Source organism: Phoca vitulina, unplaced genomic scaffold, assembly GCF_004348235.1.
Source record: "Phoca vitulina isolate PV1807 unplaced genomic scaffold, GSC_HSeal_1.0 scaffold1, whole genome shotgun sequence".
NCBI classification, from domain to species: Eukaryota; Metazoa; Chordata; class Mammalia; order Carnivora; family Phocidae; genus Phoca; species Phoca vitulina.
Window position 1 is genome coordinate 76,382,403 of NW_022589704.1, and position 16,943 is coordinate 76,399,345.

A 16,943-nucleotide genomic window follows, 5' to 3' on the forward strand; every position below is an offset into this window, starting at 1 on the left:
TCTAAGCAAAGACAAAGGTCAGCTGGCAGCCAATCAAAGCAGCTTGGGTAGGAGAGTCAGCCAACAGGCCCTTCAAATCCATTGAGTATTTGAGCCAAAGACATGTACTTTGCCCTCAATAGTTAAAGCAGGATGTAATACTGATGCGAATCTGGAACTTTTAGAAAAATATATAGGAAAGGCAACTGTTGTCACTGGCCAGAGAATCTAGCTGGATGGAGTCTTACTTTGAAATGTTTCTTCAGTTGGAAAAGGCTGTGGCTTAGTTTTGCCCTTTTTTTCCCCTGGAAACCTGAATATCAATAATTGTAATGAATTTTAAACTGCAAAATTAATAAACCAACTGCCCTGTCCAATCTTACCTGGAATTGTAATCAAGGAAGGACACTATGCTTATTTTGTAGGCAGAGGTTCTGTTATTTTTATTCAATTAGTATTAGCTGAGGTCTATTTTTTATTTTGTGAAACACAATGTTCAATTAACCACTGAACAAAAATAGTCACTAAATCAAAATAATACTCCATTCCTGTACGTTGTCTCCTGCCACCCAGTATTTCCTGTTTTTCATTGGAGGGGAGAAGTTGTTTGGGCCTTCCAGCATTCTCCAATTTGTATTGCAAATGCACAGAATGTTTAAAAATGCCTAACATCCAAAAAAAAAAAAAAAAAAAAGCCTTGTTGAATGAATGAATCAACCACTGCATATTGGTTCAAGCAGGCACTGTTCTAGCAGAATACAGTGGGATGAACAAAGGAATTTTATTTTATGTAAGCATTCTTAATATGAAATCATGCTTTCTTGATGAATACTTAAGGTAGGTAGCCTAGCCAGTAGGTAAGCTGCTTCTGATGGGGTCAGGGCAGGCTGTGTACTTTTTTCCCCACTGTTTCATTTAGTTAGTATTTATTTCCCTTCGTATTGTTGACTTCTGTTAGGAAACATTCTTTCGAAGGCGGAACATAACAGAATTAAACCAGACTGAGTCTTTTTTATTCCTTTACCTACTCAGGAGCTTGAAAATGGAGCTAATGGGCCATATCTGGCCTACAAAATATTTAGCCCCCAACTTATACTTTTAAATACAGCTTCCTGATCTTTTAATAGATAATATCCAAAAAAAGAGGAATTCTGACTTCCCTTGGAAAACTGGAGGGTCTGGCAATACTGAGCCCAAATTTTCACATGGCAAAAAGAAATGAGCTGAGTGCTGAGACCTATGCTCTCAGGTTCAGCATAGTCCGCACCAACTCCCGACCCCTTGGAATTCATCACCCTGCCTTACTCTTTCTAAATTCAAGGGAAGAATAGTTTTACATGCCCTAATCCTCTCAAGCTTCTGCTTCTTGGCCCAGAATGGTAAGGGAAGGTTAGAATTCCACTTCTGGCTAAGGATTTGCAATGACTTGTAGCTCTATAATTCCCGAGTCTTCTGAACAATTGGCTCTAAAGATCCAAATCTTTCTTCAAAGGCTATAGATCATGTTCCCTGGCCAGGACTTGGCTCTCAGCTTCTTCAGATCAAAAGGGGTTAACTGATTAACTCGAAGGCCAAGAAAAGGGTGGGGGAAGGACAGCCTAGCACCCAAAGCAAGTACAATCACCAGCAAATACCCTTGCCCAAGCCATCACACTTGAAAACATGGAAGCAAGCCACAAAGAGTCCAACAGAGAAGCTGCCTCACATCACTGGAATGTGAGGTTACAAAGACTTCCCCCTTGTCAGACTCTCAACAGTATTACCCTCAGCCATAGACTGAAACCACTGATCTGCATACAGAGAGAGGAGGAAGCTAAGTAAAAAGTGATGCTTGCCAGCTCTGTGTATCCTCCACCACCGGTGTGCTAGAAGAAATCCTTACCCTCGAGTGAACATTTGGAAATTTAGTGATATTATTCTTCTTTAAGGCTAAACAGAAAAAAACAAAAACACAAAATGATGGTTAAGTAAAAATGGGATGAAAATGGAAAGCAATTCAACTTAGTGCTTAACATACCCGGCATGTTAGCCAACAGAGGAGGAGAGTGGGAGGCCATTAATACAAGAGGTGTTAGATAAAACAAGGGAAAGATCAGAGTGTCTTCCCACCCAGCTCTCTGACCACCCAAATCCAAGCTGCTTTGAAGTTTGGCTCCAGAATGATAAGACAGTCCAGCAGCAAAACTGACAGGAACATTAGCTCAGTAGACGACAGTGTCTAGCCTGGTTAATAAGCACTGGTGGGTAAGTACACTGCAGAGCAAGCAACAATGATACACCACATCCTCTGATATCCTAAAAGACAGAGGAACATACGTAACAAGTGCAATTCACAGAAGAGTTAACGCCACAAAACAAACACGTACCCTGTTCCATGTCAATCTCAGCATGGGAGTTACACAATGGATATTTCCAATTAGAGTATGTGCTTCCCTTGTCCCTTTTCTAATCAACTGGGCACTGCAAAGAAGTTTCTTATCTAGCCATCGGGAACCAAGGGCAGGCAGTTACCTCTTGAAAATTTTGGGATTTTTTTTTAAATTCTAAGAACAGTGGCATTTTCCAATAATAGGTATTTGCTATTAGTATTTCTGGTTGCCACCATCCTAACCAAAAATGCAGGTCCAGATATGATCTCATCACAAGAGAAATACCCTGGATTTGACAGGGAACAGAGCCACAGTGAAGAAGCGCGAATGAGAGAAGACTATGGGAAGCTCCTAAAGCCTTTGTTTTCCCTTTCTGCCTCACAGCCTTGCTCCAACGTGGAACTGCTGATAGCTAAACTCGGGCATGACACTCAGAAGGAAAAGAGGCTGAGTATAAAGCTATGGATTGATTGCCTATATCAACTTATATAGACTTCTATGTCCAAAGGGCTCTTTGCTTGTACCGTGAGCTCCATCATACTGTGGATGATGGCTGTAGACAGTGTAAGACAGTTAAGAAAGACCCAATTTACAACTGTGTGTAGTTCACAATTCCTTCTGCAAATCATTTTTCAACTTTTAGGCACTTTGTGTTCCTGAGCACTTGCCTACAGCCCAATTTATTATCAAAGCATGGTAACTGAATACAGAAAGGAGGCTGGTTTAATATCTGTAAACCCATTAAAACACAGCAAGTGCTCAATAAATGTTAGGTATCGTAGTTATTAACTATCATTTTGTGTTCGAAGACATTAGCCCAAAAGTCTTTTAACAACCTAGCTGATCCCAATGCTAATTCTCAAAAGTAGTGCTCTATTTATACTATTTTTCTAACCCACACACACTCAAGACCACCATAGCCATGTGGATTCATAGATATATTGAAAGTGGCAGTGTGTAAACAGTAATGACTGACATGCAAAACCATGCAGTGTGAATGCAACATAAAAGATAACATGGCGGAGATGGCAATTCCATGCTAGCTAGCATCCTGGGTGGCCCTAACAGACATACAGACGGACATAAGAGGTCAAAAAATCTGTAGCAACCTTTTAAGAGCATCAGGTGAGAAAGAGTAATAGTTTAGTAATGGTATTCCTCAGTGAGAACAGGTTCGCAGAAAAATCGAGAGCCACGCTTGGCGGTGCGAGCGGTAAAGGGCACAGTCTTCAGCACTGCATCGAAAATGACAGCCAAATAAGACAAACAGAAGAGAGTAAAAAGCCAGGATCTATCACATTAGTACATGGTTAGTGCTTTGTTAATCATACCTGGAGACGGGGAAAGGCAATTTATACCCAAGGGAGTTCATAAAGTCTAAAAGAGGTACTCAATCTGGGGCTCGGGGGGTGGAAAATGGAAAATATTTTAAAGAGAATAAAAACTGTAGTATCTGTGAGCAGATACTCATTCACCTCCGATGAGATCAGGCAAACAGAAACCGTACATTTTGCTCATTTGACAAGCCAGGGGTCACTGAGATGGAGAAACAGACTGATGGAAAAGGAACTCTTACTGTGTGAGGCTGGATGCTTCTCTCCCTACAAGTTAATCATACTGTGGCACTGAGGCAAATAGGTGCTTACCCCAAAAAGATCTGCTCCTAGTCTTGCTTACGGCAGAGCTGCTCCCTCAGGGCCGGGGAAACAAAGAGAGGTGCCCAACAATGGGGACTTTACCTGGGGGTGCTACGTGCAAACCGCTGCCGAGGGAACGATGAGATACGGGCAGGCACACGCATATGGACTGTATGTGGCGCCAGATGCAGACGCAGGCATTTCATCAGCCACTTACCTAGCCACTGACGACTCAGACTGCTTTACTCTGGGCCAGAAACTCTTTATTGACTTCCTGTCCGGGATTTATGTACCTATTTTATTTCCTTGGGTCTGAGCTGGTGGAAAAAAAAATGGTGGTTTTGGCCGTTTGGGATCCCTAACTATGATGTGAAGCTATTCCCAAAAAATGAGAAGTCAAAATTCTAAGAGTTACATTTTTAAAAAAAAAATTAGGACGGCTCAGGAAACGTGACTAATGCGTATTTGATGTGAAAAAGTTGTTAGTTTTGGAGGTGTGTGACAATGATACTCTGTCTGGCTATGCTTGTTTCTTTATTTTAAAGAGTCATTATCTTTTGAAGACACAGACACTGAAATATAACTAGATGAAATTGTAGGTCTTAGATTTGCTTCAAAATAATCCCAGAGGATGGGGAATGGGGAGCAGACATGTAACAAGACCGGCCCTGAGTTGGGAATTGTTGATAGGTGATGGGTATAGAGAACTCATCATGCTATTCTCTGCACTTTTGCATTGCATATTTTTAAAATTCTCTACAATAAAAAAAAGTGGTAAGTATCTTGGAAGCTAAAAAATAGTACTCCTATTTTTTGAAATAGGAGTGAAAGTCACTTGCAGCCACTGTCACAGACAGTGGCTCAAATTATTGTCCCAAACGGTAAGAGAACGCAGCATCTCTGGAGGATGGCTTCAAGCAGCAAGCATTAGGCTACAGCTTCATCAGACAAGAGCCAAGCTGGGTTGGGCACCACTCATTCCTAGCTGACGATCCTGATTTCCTCTTGTCTTCAGTTACTTCGAATGAGTAAAAAGGCTTTTAAAGAGCATGCTGGAAAAACCTGCGCTGACCGTGGTTAGTACGCAGCCCTGCATGGGCCTTGTCAGTGGTACTTATTAGGCAGGCAGGCGGGTGGGAGTGGCCACAAGGTAGGAAATGGAGCAGGGAAACAAATCGAAGACAGTGGAAAAACCATCAGGAGGAGCAGCCTGGTGAAATCTGCAGGGTTCCATTGATAACGAGAAAGACAGTCTTCAGAGGGTGCTAGGGTTTTCTGACAGGCAGTATGCAGGCTACTAGAAATACACCTGAAACACCAGCATGGAGTCCCTCCACATAATTCTGGATCTGCATCAAGTCACCTGAAGACCTTGTAAACCCTGGACAAAAGTAGCAGCGAACTGTGCAAGTAGTCCACTACGGGCAGGATCAGTGGGGTCTCTACGGGCCACCAGGAGAAAATATCTTTTACCTGTGATAATGTCTTCAATGGCACCATCTTTGCCTTCATATACATGTCTGTTATCTTTCACTTGTCGCCTTCTTAATTCTGCAATTAATTCTTGCTGCTGCCTCTTTGATTTGTGGGAAGGAGACTAAGGAGAAAGAAGGATGGCAGAGATTAGTGGGACCAGCACCCATGGGAGGCTTGAGAAAACCCCAAGTTCTATCACAAACATGCAGCCTCAGCCAAAAAACACAAGCAGCACCATCCCAACATCCTGCTCAGAAACACACTCAGAAAGCTTCTGGGAAGAAAACAAACTTTCTCTGAAAAGTTTGCTGGCGGCTGGGAAGGCTGGTGGCGGCGAGAAGGCTGGGAAGGCTGGGAAGGCTGGGAAGGCTGGTGGCGGCGGGAAGGCTGGATCGTACGGCCACGAGAGGCAGCTGGTGACAACCATCCTTCTGAAACTTCGGGGCAGAGGATTGGGATGAAGAGTACTCTGACCTGCCAGTCTTTGTGGTCTTCACCTACGCTGCTTCCCTCCAGGGAATCCTCCCTCCCGTTCCTCAGAGTGAAGCCGGCCAGCGATCGAGGCCAGCACCAATGGCGACCCCATGAAGCCTTCCTGGACCCCACGCAGTTCATTGTCAGGCTACCTGGCGCAGCCTCACTGTAGAGCCACCTGAGATTTAAGTTCCTGATCTCTATGAACCTGGAAAGGCTACGCAAACGTGCTCTTCGCCTCTTTCTACTGTTTGCGGAACAGAGGAATGAACAACAAACCCATCTGCCACGTTTCCAAGCCCTAGAAGGAAGCCGTCGGGCTCGTGTGCAAATCCGGCTTTTCGCCCCTTTCCCCTGCTGGCGCTGAGGAGACACGAGGCCGTCTCAGCACCCAGCCACTTCTCACCTTTGGATCCTGCTGCTCCATCAGAGCTTCCTGCTCCAGGAGTTTTTCCATGAGTGCTTGTTCCTGCTTTTTCCTCAGCTCATTTTCCTCTTCTGCTTGCTGGGCAAAGTCAAAGGAACCAAAAGATTATGTTAGTGGAAATGACAGCCATCAAGGTTTTCTAAAGTCATTCCTAAGAGAGTCTTGGCAAGCCAGGAGTCAGAACGCACAGGAAGCTGACAAGGCCTACACTTAGGCCCCTCCAAGACTCTGATCCGGGCTTTCCCTGTTGGTCTCTATCACATCTCCTCAAAATCCAGCAATCTCGAGGTACCTTGTCCAGAAATCCTTTCCTGAGGACCGCCTCCCCACTCACACTGCTTCTCAGCCTCAGTCCCACAGACATGGACGGGAGCTCTCCTTCTGGCAGCTCTGCTCTGTGATTCCCACATGAGCTTGTTTTGCTTCCAGAACCTGTCCACATACCTCTAGTTTCTCTGAAACCAGGAGTTCAGATTCCTCTCCTTTTGCCCATTGTTAGGGGAAAACCTCCATTCCCTTGCCTCCTGTTTCCTCCAGGGGTCTCACCCCAGAGCTCACTCCTTCCCAAGGGCTGCAGAGCGACTGAGTTGGGGACCAGAAATCAAAACAGGCTCACCTCGGCTCAGCCCTCTTGGGCATTCTGTTTTGAAGCCAGCCTCCCTAAAGAGACTCCTAATGGTCTCACTGTGAAGTGATCAGTCAGTTATCTAGTTCAGGGCTGAGGTATAAGCTCACAGACACACCCCACACCCCCAGCCCAGCTATTATCGGGAATCAAGTTTACATTTTGGACCCCTGTACTTCTGTCTTAAGTTACATTCTGGTTCGAACTTGGGAAGAGAAAGGAGGGATGACAACCTACAACCCCAACATCTTCCCAAAAAGTCCCCAGGTCAGTGCCAGCCTGGGAGTCATTCACTGTGTAGTATCTGTGGCCAGTAAAACATCCCACACCACCACTGCCTGGCGAGCACCCCACGGAGCCCGCTAACAGGACACAGGGTGGAACAACAATGCGGAAGGGGCTCATTGACAGGCTCCGACCTGTGCCACCCCACACAGATCACCAAGGAACTTCGCTTTTTCCTCTGCTCTACACATACCCCTGCTCAAGTATCAGGCTTTGGGACCTACCAGACCCGCTTCCCAGCTCATATTCTACAATTTAAAAATAGCCTATATTTTTCCCTATAGACCTTAGACTTACAATTTTTTATGTGAAGAAATGTGGTTGCAGCACATAACAAGAATCACTTTGAGTCATCTCTTCCGTACACTAGGATCACCAGCCAGTGAACCCTGAGCACCACGGTCAGCAGCAGCTGGTGACCAGAGACCTCCTCATGTCTGACACATGGACTCGGTGCTGTGTCTGGGTTCATCCTCACCCCCCCTCTGCAAACAGCTTGTGATGTCAGCGGTACGGGAAGCCATGCTGACAGCTAAACAACGTAACCTGACAGTTGTGGAGCTGGAGAAGAGACCCACTATATCCAAGCGGATGTTTCTCAAAAATGTAGATGACCTGGGGTGCCTGGGTGGCTCAGTCGTTAAGCGTCTGCCTTTGGCTCAGGTCATGGTCCCAGGGTCCTGGGATCGAGCCCCGCATTGGGCTCCCTACTCCACAGGAAGCCTGCTTCTCTCTCTCCCTCTTCCCTCCAACCCTGTTCATGCCCTCTCAAAATAAAGTCTTTAAAAAAGAAAAAACCACATCCCCCTCCTCCCCCTATAATCATACTCCTCCTTCCTCCACCAATGTTACCAAGGTTATGCGTAAACAACCCTGGAGAGTACAGACTGCAGTGTCTCCTAAGTGCACTAACATCCCCGAACGCCCCCACATTCCCCATCATTCTCTCTCAAGGAACAAATTCTTCCAACACATGCCTCTCTGGGTCACATTCTTTTTCAAGACCATAGCTCTGGATTGTGTCAAATGACCTATTTAAAGGAAGGGCCATTACTGGTCCAGATGAGGAAACAGACAGCAACCATCCTTCCTAGTGCCACCTTTCAGTCCACGCTAGAGAAGTGTTGGTCTAGACGACCTAAAGGCCTGGGCAGAACACACACGAGCAGGCTGTCCCTGACCTCAGCTACAGTACCCTTGCCACAGGCCAGAGTCCCCTCCTTTCACCTGTCCAACAACTGCATTGGAAGCCTGGGGTTTCCAAGTCCTTCACCCCACCCACAAGAGTGAACATTCAATGAGGAAGTGACGGTCCTGGAGTGTCTTCACTTGCCCCAAAGGGCAGCCAGGAGTTTTTGCCTTTGGGCTGAACTGCAGGCCTCGCTGGCTGGAGACAGGGAGCATCGTGGGCTGAGGGCCCCAGGAACACGCAGCCCCCACAGGACTGGAGACTGCTCAGACTCACGCTGACCTCCCAGATCTGCTGCCCAAAGGAACAGGGGAGGCCTCTGCACAGCAGTGGAGACTCAGACACAGCTCTGGGAGGGCACCTACTTGACAAACAATGCCAAGGAAAGCTTTAAAGGACCCCATGCTCCTATTTACCTTATAGGCTTTCACAAACCGGACAAAGACAGGAAAGAAGACAGAGGGTGGTGTCGTCTTGGGGTTTTCTCCAAAATACTTTACCACATCATCAAAAGCGTCCTGTAAAGAAGCAAACTCCTCTTAAGTTTCATAAGGTCCAGCACGTGAACTTGACCCCCTGGGGGAAGAGCAGCAGAGCAGGAGGGAGGATCCAGCCACCGTCACAGCTCTCCTGCGGCCCCCTCACGCTCCCACGACCCTCTCGGGCCTCCGGTGTCCTCCGAGCAACGCCTAGGCTGAGAGAGCAGAAGGCAATAGTGCCGCACAGGGCTCATCTCGGGGACCACCGCACTTTTACACACCGCCTCTCTGACACACACACACACACACACACACACACACGAGGAATTACCCCTTTCAAGAGCTTCCTAAGGCCATGGCAGACAAGGGTAGAAGGGATCTCAGAAGTCACTCAGACTCCAATCCCAGCTGGCTGCTTCGATGCTCCTTACAGTGTCCCCACCTCAGGGACACTCACGTCTCTGCTTAAACTCTTTCCTGGCACAAGACAGCCTCGTTCGGGAGCTGTCCCACCCCGTCTGCATTCTGAGTCCCCACCACACTCTGCCTTCCCTTCTGTGATGGCATGCAGTCCACTTTGGCTGTTTTTTAAATGTGTAAACTTAACCCCCAGTGTACTATAAGATTTAGAGGTCAAGGCCTACAGAAACCCAACACACTGGGAAGGAGCAGTGCTTTGCTAAGCACAGGAATGTCTACATGTTGGCCAAAATGAATATAGGACTCACAGGGAAGGAGCCTAGGACTAAAAGGGGAGGGGAAGGGGAGAGCCTCTAGAGAAGAGTGTGAAGACTCCAAATCAGAAAAGGACAATGAACAGAACAGGGACAATATTCAGAAAGATCTCACCCACAGGAGTCATTAGCTACAGAAGAAATCTACCCTCAGCAGACAGAGGGCAATTCTCCTCCAAAGCCAGGCCAGCACCCAGGTGGGTTTAAGGGATCCAATCACGTCCTTGTGAGTGTCCAGGGCACAGATACTTACCTGTGCAATCTTGGCATCATCCTGCAGCTTCTTCAGCTTCCCCTCATTGTTGAGGATGAACTCCTTCAGCAGTGTGTTGTGGTCATGCATGGTGTACTCCCTCTTGGTTAAGTCCATGCCCCTCTGGAGCTCCTTGACATCCAGCAAAACATTCTCGAGGGAGACTGAAGTAGAGACAGCAATGTCCCCATGAATGTCAAAACCCCAGTGAGTCTGGCTGGTAAGCCCAGCTCTCAGTGGATTCCTAGGGTCACTCAAGGACCTTAGATCTTTCAGAGCGAAGACCTTACAATGTGAATAATTTACTACTGCTCACCGCCCTGCACTGCATTAACTTCTGTGTAGGCACTAATTCATTTGCACTATCAGCCCAGTTTGCCAACACCACCACAACAAAAAGCAGCATAAAGAGGTTACATGGCCTGCCCGATGTTGCACAGCTAGGAAGTGGCCAAAATGGAGTTCGGAGAACAACCATGCACCCCACATTCTGGGATTATACCAAACTATTCCGTTTTTCTTACAGGAGGATAACCTATCCGTGGGTCTGTAGGCTCAGAGACTCCTCAACTGTGCAGGGCCCAGGATCTGATCCTCTAACACTCTGACCTCATTTACATTTCTGTGGCTCTCCAGCAGGGGGCAGCATTGAGATGTTGAACTTTAGTACCACTGACCACTAGAAACCAAGCAAGCTTGGACAGCTTCTTGTGAAAGAAGCCTTCCCTGCTTCAGAAGGATTTCTCAGCACGAACCTTTCCATCTGCAGTATGGCCACCCTCCCAGAGCAGCCTTCCTGCTACCTTCCACACCCACCTTCCCCTCTGGCTCCCTGCTGCCCAACTCAGCTCTGCACATGGATGAATTACACAACAAGGCGGTTAGGTTTTTCCCTTGCTAGACTCACACGGTCTTACTCAACTCTGACTCCTCAATGCCTAGGACAGTGCCCAGTACACCGCAGGGACTCAGAAAGGCTCACTGGATTAGCAAAGGGAGTGACTGGATAAAGGAGTGAAGGTATAAAGAATCCATGTCAGCTCACCTGGACACCAGAGAGAGAACACAGAAAACAATGCAGCCAGAGAACCTCCATCTCTCCACCTGCCCTGACTGATTTTTTCCAACGCTTTTGGGGAATCTCAGTTGGGCCAAACAAAATGGTCAAAACAAAAATTTTTGTTAAACTTCTTTTTTTTTTTAATTAGAATTGTGATGCTAAAGAATCCCGAAATTTAGGCGAAGAGAAACCTGGAAGGAGGAAAATCACTGCCTCCTGAGCCCTGAGCCCTCAGTGGATCTGTCACAGCCTGCTCCGCACAGCTCTTCACAGTCAAAATATCAGTCCCCCCTGCTTCTCAGCCTCCACTAGGGCTCCCTCAGTACCCGTCCCCAGTTAGCACTGCGTCATCTCATTCATTCATTCACTCATCTACCTATGCCCCCCAACAATTTACTAGGGGCTACGGGAATAAAGATAAATAAAACTTGATTATACTCATAAATCCACAGGTTGGAATGGACATGCAAACTGTTACAATAAAATTTGAGAAATCTTGTATAAAAGAGTAATGTGGAGTGCTCTGTAGTAAGAACACAAAAGGAGTGGCCATTTACTTTGAGGAAGTCAGAGAAAGCCTTCCCCACAAAGATTCAATTCATTAAGTCTGAAGTAGGCCCCGGGAATATGAATTTAAACACCTTGGAGGCTCAGGGCTCAAGATCCTAACGTGAGAATCACAGTATGTAATCAACTCTGGGGTCAATGTGCATCTGGTTCCTTTTTCTAGCTGAAAAAGTCTTTGGATCGCTTCTTGGCCTTTTGGCTGAGATCAAGTGAACAGTCTTTGGAGAGGACATGGTACATTAGACAATAAAGTATATGAGAAGACGTGGGTTCTAGTCCTGTTTCTATCACGTTCTACCCATGTGACCTTGGGCAAGCTATGTAACCTCTAAAAATGTTAGTTTTCTCATCGGTAACATGGGGATACCATTACGTACCTATTACAGCCCAGCTATCTCGGAACCATTTGATGATTTAAATGAGAAAATGCATAACTGCTATGGCAAAATAACAGCCAAAAGTACTGATAATTTACCTTGTGCTCAGGCTAAAGGCACAATGCTTGGAACTACCACACCTGAGCAAGTGGGATGGCACGAAATCAAACAAGTATTTCTTGGGGGGTGATTTTCAGATTTTCACTCTCGTGTTTCAACAACAGCAATGGACTAAGAAGGACATCAAATGGAAGAGGGAAGCTGCCCAAGGTCCAGAGCCCCAACTCTGTACAGAGGACACAGAGAGGTCTCCCTTGTGTCCCTAGTTGCTACGGCTCCCAGGCGTGGGCAACACCATGGCCTACACACTCCAGCCAAGAGCATCCGACTTTTCACCTTGCCTTTCCAAAGGGGTTCCGAAGACCAGTTAAGCAGGGGATGGCTCCCCCAGGACCCATGATGAGAGGCACCTGATACCCAAGGGTAACAGGAAGACCTGAAGTCAAGTACCTGCAGCAGCTTTCTCCACATAGTGAAGCTCATTATAAAACAGGGACACTTGGTGATATTTCTCTTTGACCACATTTGAAATGTAGTGCAACAGTGTTTGCTTTCGGTCTGTTGACTTTGTATCTAAGAGCTGAAAACAAAAGGAATATATGGGTTAGAGTTAAAGAAGATGGGAAGCTTGCCCCCCAGATGATGTCCTCCCACTCAGAGTAACTGAGTACAGCACCCCAAAGTGGACAAAAAATACCCCCATGGGAGGATCAAGCCTGGACATGTTCTTCACTAAACCAGCCCACTAACTTGTAGAAGAGACCACAGGACTTCTCCAACCAGGGGTATGTTCAGTGTTGGGGACGATTCCAACACACATCTCTACCCACACAAAACCGCCCCACCGCACATCTGCCACACCACCTCCCCTGGCTAAAAAGTAGGAAGCGCCCAGTTTGAGTGCTTTCCGAAGTGAGGAGCAGAGGAGTGAGCATGGAACCAGCAGGTGTGCAGTACTGCCCACAAGACAGGACTCCCACACCGCAGGCTACACATTCCCAGTTCAGCCCTCTCTTGTTCCCCAGCCTCCGTGACACGAAGCAGCTGGGCTTACCACACATGACCCTCCTGGGCCAGAGCTGGGACTAACTGGACACTCCCTACCAAACAGCCATGTCTCCCCAGGGCTCGGGACTCAACCCACTGCCCAACCTTCTCATGTGGAAGCCACGTTAGCCCCACACAGCCTTGGGGGAAGAGGATTCCACGGAGGATTGTCTCTAGTCCTGCCCATCTAAGTCAGATGACTCTGAAAAGCAGCACACACTTTTCCATCCAGGGAAGGGACGGGGAAGAGGGATAGATATATAGATAAAATATATACATATGTATATTTAGAAAATACAGAAAAGTAAAAAGAAGCACTTTGAAAAAAAAAAATCCCTCATTCTGTCCAATCTCTCTGTTAATATCTTAACCCATTTCCATTCAGGTTTTTCCTGCATATTTTACTTGAGTGAAATCAATTAGTCCATGCAATTTATACTCTTTTCTAAACACAAAATTATCTATTTCTTTGAAAATTCTTCACATTCTAAGAGTTGAAGAATAGTTCACCATATTAACTATTGTTATAGTTAATAATTTTCCAAAATGTTGGATCTTTACATTGTTTCTAACTATTTGCAATTATAAAATAAATAAAGCATTCATAATTCAGATTCCTGAGGAAAGAGTCCCAGAAATGGAAACACTGGGTCAAAAGGCATGAGGATTTTCAAGGTTCTAAGTGCTCACTGCCAAATGATGTTCCAGAGAATTTATACCAGTTGATTCTCCAACTAGCAGACAATACTTGGTTGATTTAGGTTTCACATTCACTGAATTCACTAAAATTATTCCTATAATTTTAGAATATCATTGTTTGAAAAACATACATTATTTATGTTTTTGATATTTGAAAATAAAAAAAAACTTTGCTTATTTCTGGGGGAAAAAAAAAAATATTCCACTCCCATTTCCAAGAGCTGACTCTCCTCCACTCTGGGACTTAAATCTCTGCCAGCTCTTTTGTCCCTTGAATAGTCTTGTATTTCTTTTAGTTCACTCACCAGATCTAAACTCTGAAGTTTAAATCCATAAACTGCTCCTCGTTTACTGCTATTCATATAGTTTCCAAGGGCCAAGATGATCTGCAAAAAGAGAGAGAGAGGAGAGAGAGAGAGAAACAAGCCTATTAGTAGAGCATCCCAGGCATTCCCAGGCCCAGGAATTCGGCTGACAAGTCAACTCTTCCCTGTATGTATATGAGGAAAACTTCACTTGCCTCCAGAATTTTCTTGAGTTTTTGGGATGACTTTATAGAGACAGATGCTGCTATAATTGAGTGCAGTTGCTAGATTCCATTCAAAGGAAGGAAGGGGAGGGGAGAGAAAAAGAGACATGTTAAAAATAAACTCTAATTGGAAACTAAAATTTAACACAAAAGAAAATAGACCTGCATTTAGACCTTAAAGCCTTAATGCTGAGGTTCTATTTTTCCTCAACATAACAAATTTAAGTTGTCCTGCTAGGGTCTTAGGCAATCATATCTTTACATGCAAGCTCTTCTCTCAAAGTATTTGAAACGAGAAGAAATGTCAGAACTTGCTTATCACAAAATCTGTAACCAGTGGGACTCAGAGCTTGGAGTCAACAGCATCTTCTAGCAGAACTCAATTCCCTGCCCACCACCTGGAACCATGTTTTTAAATCAATGGAGTTGTCCAGGAATGAAAACAAAACAGCAAAGGAATATAAACCCTCCAGAAGTCCTCAGAACATGTTGTGAACAGACATGCTACTGTAATCAGTAATTAACAAAAGTGTATTTAGAAAGAGAACTGGGAAAGAACTATTTATGATATTTATGTTTACAATATTTATAAGTCTCTACCAGATTAACACAAAAAAACAAGAGATGGTTGGCTACTATTTCTCCATCACCATGATGTACTATAACAGATTTCCAAGGAAAAAGACTCCTATGGTAAATTTATAATGCTTCCAATGAAAGCCAATAAGCCTGTTCATTAAAGATACAAGATCATTTTTAGAAATGAAAGCAACATTTTCAGTCTTGCCAACCCAGTCAGTCGGAGGACTGGTATCTTCAGGAGGGGAACAAGTTTGAGAAAATGATCTTCCTGGTCCTATGTATTGAAGGGGAAACCCAGAGGACATCCGTAGACACAGAAAATGGCATCCTATGGAGGAGAATAGCAATATGGAAAATGGAAATTCACCATTTTCACATTTAGTTGGCATACACAATATGAAAAGGAATGGACAAAATAAAAATGCAATCTAGAAAGTTCTGGGAAGGAGTCTTTAGAGCCCATGATGTTAAGTACAATTTTGGAAGAGACTTAAAAGAAAAAATGATACTGTATCCCTGCCAGAGCTGGTCCACTTACAGGAGTCAGCATCTGAATGCTTTCCGCAAAGTTCCCAATGAAGGCCATGATGGTCATCTTCTGCATGAGTCTCTCAATTTTACTGAACTGCATCATGAACCGGTCTTCATCTGACAAGTTCTCCAGGGGCTTCCTTTCCCGCTCATAGAGCCGAAACACTTTCACCTCGTTCTCAGTTGGCAAGAACCTCATCAAACATTCTACAAAGTCTACAGGCAATGTCTTCAAGTCAAATCTGAAGGCAGATGTGGACATGTCAGTGTTAGAGAGAAAACCTCCTACCTTTTCAACCGCACCCCCATTTGGTCCTGCTCATCAACCACCATTGCAATGAACTGATGATGTCTACAGCCAAACGGTGGAGATGCCCCTTGGTGCTGGCTCATGACTGCCCAACAAGTAGCTTCAGTGGTCCTTTCTGAGAACCTAGACCTCATCACAACATCCATGCTCAGTTTTTAGCCCATTACTATTGATCTAAGTCTCCAGAAATCAACACTTAAAAGACAGGAAGAGCGAGAAGGCAGGCTGAAGCATCTGATGTTTAAGCGGTTCAAGGACATAGTTTTTAAGGCATATTAAGTACTGCTAATTAGGGAGACTGATATTATATACACAATTACAGAATATCTGGTAAACTCTAATATTTTTCAATTAAACCAACAGTCTGGGCTATTTTCTCTACGTTAGGAAAAAAATGTATCCAAATGCCTGTACTAAATGGATGTTTTGGTTTAAATGGATACATCCCTTGAAGGTATATCAGGTCTCTTTGGATATATGCTCAATTTGAACAAACAGAATATTTGCTACAATCTCTATTTTCTTCCCTGGACAATCTTTGTCCAGCAGAATGAATTATATCTAATCATCATGATAAATACGGCATCTATAGATTAAAAACTAGAATGCCTATCATGTTTCAACTTCAGAAATCAGAACAGAATATAGGATACACTAGACTATTGGATTTTGATCCTGAGGACATGAAATTGGAACAAATGATTTCTGAGGGTCATATACTCCCCTAAAGATCTCTTACCAAAATTTATGAAATACCAATTTACAATGAATTCATTCCTAACACATCTAAAACATTTGTTCCTAATCATATTTGAAATCCATCATGACCACAAGAAGGGCAGAAAGATTCCTCTCATAGAAAAGTAAATAAAACCAATGCCTTCTCTGCAATCCAGGGATAAGAAAAGAACTGAACTTTAAAATTTCCTGAAAGCTGCTAAGAGAAACAGGAATCACATTCCTATTGTTATGAACTAAAATATGCATCTGTATCACATTTGCATCTGGCACTGAATTGTGTCATTCCACAAATGCCATCAAATTTGTATTCAACAAATCGAGAGAAAATTCAGATACTCCAGAGCAAATGAACAGTCTCTCCCTTTTTTTAGCATCTGTAATTCTCCACTCCTTGGAGGTATGCATTGCTATAGACATAGAGGAAAGCAGACCAAGTTAATAAATGATGTCATGATCCAGTTGTTACTCTTCTAAAATAATTTTCGCTCGAATACAGCGCTCACAAGGGTAATT

General features: G+C 44.6%; 1 protein-coding gene across 5 annotated transcripts in view; it reads right to left on the reverse strand.

The window, feature by feature from the left end:
- Positions 1 to 16,943, reverse strand: part of FMNL2 (formin like 2) — a 302,656-nt gene that overhangs the window by 2,112 nt on the left and 283,601 nt on the right. For 2 of the 5 annotated variants that reach the window (XM_032410419.1, XM_032410457.1), the window contains 8 exons: positions 15,387 to 15,621; positions 14,258 to 14,326; positions 14,043 to 14,123; positions 12,442 to 12,571; positions 9,928 to 10,091; positions 8,878 to 8,979; positions 6,342 to 6,440; positions 5,459 to 5,582 (listed from right to left, as the gene is read on the reverse strand). In XM_032410419.1, coding sequence (XP_032266310.1) covers positions 5,459 to 5,582; positions 6,342 to 6,440; positions 8,878 to 8,979; positions 9,928 to 10,091; positions 12,442 to 12,571; positions 14,043 to 14,123; positions 14,258 to 14,326; positions 15,387 to 15,621 — 1,004 coding nt within the window. Of the gene's footprint in view, positions 1 to 1,814; positions 1,909 to 3,457; positions 3,584 to 5,458; positions 5,583 to 6,341; positions 6,441 to 8,877; positions 8,980 to 9,927; positions 10,092 to 12,441; positions 12,572 to 14,042; positions 14,124 to 14,257; positions 14,327 to 15,386; positions 15,622 to 16,943 lie in introns of those variants that run through there. The other 3 variants (XM_032410448.1, XM_032410429.1, XM_032410439.1) reach the window with 3 other exon arrangements.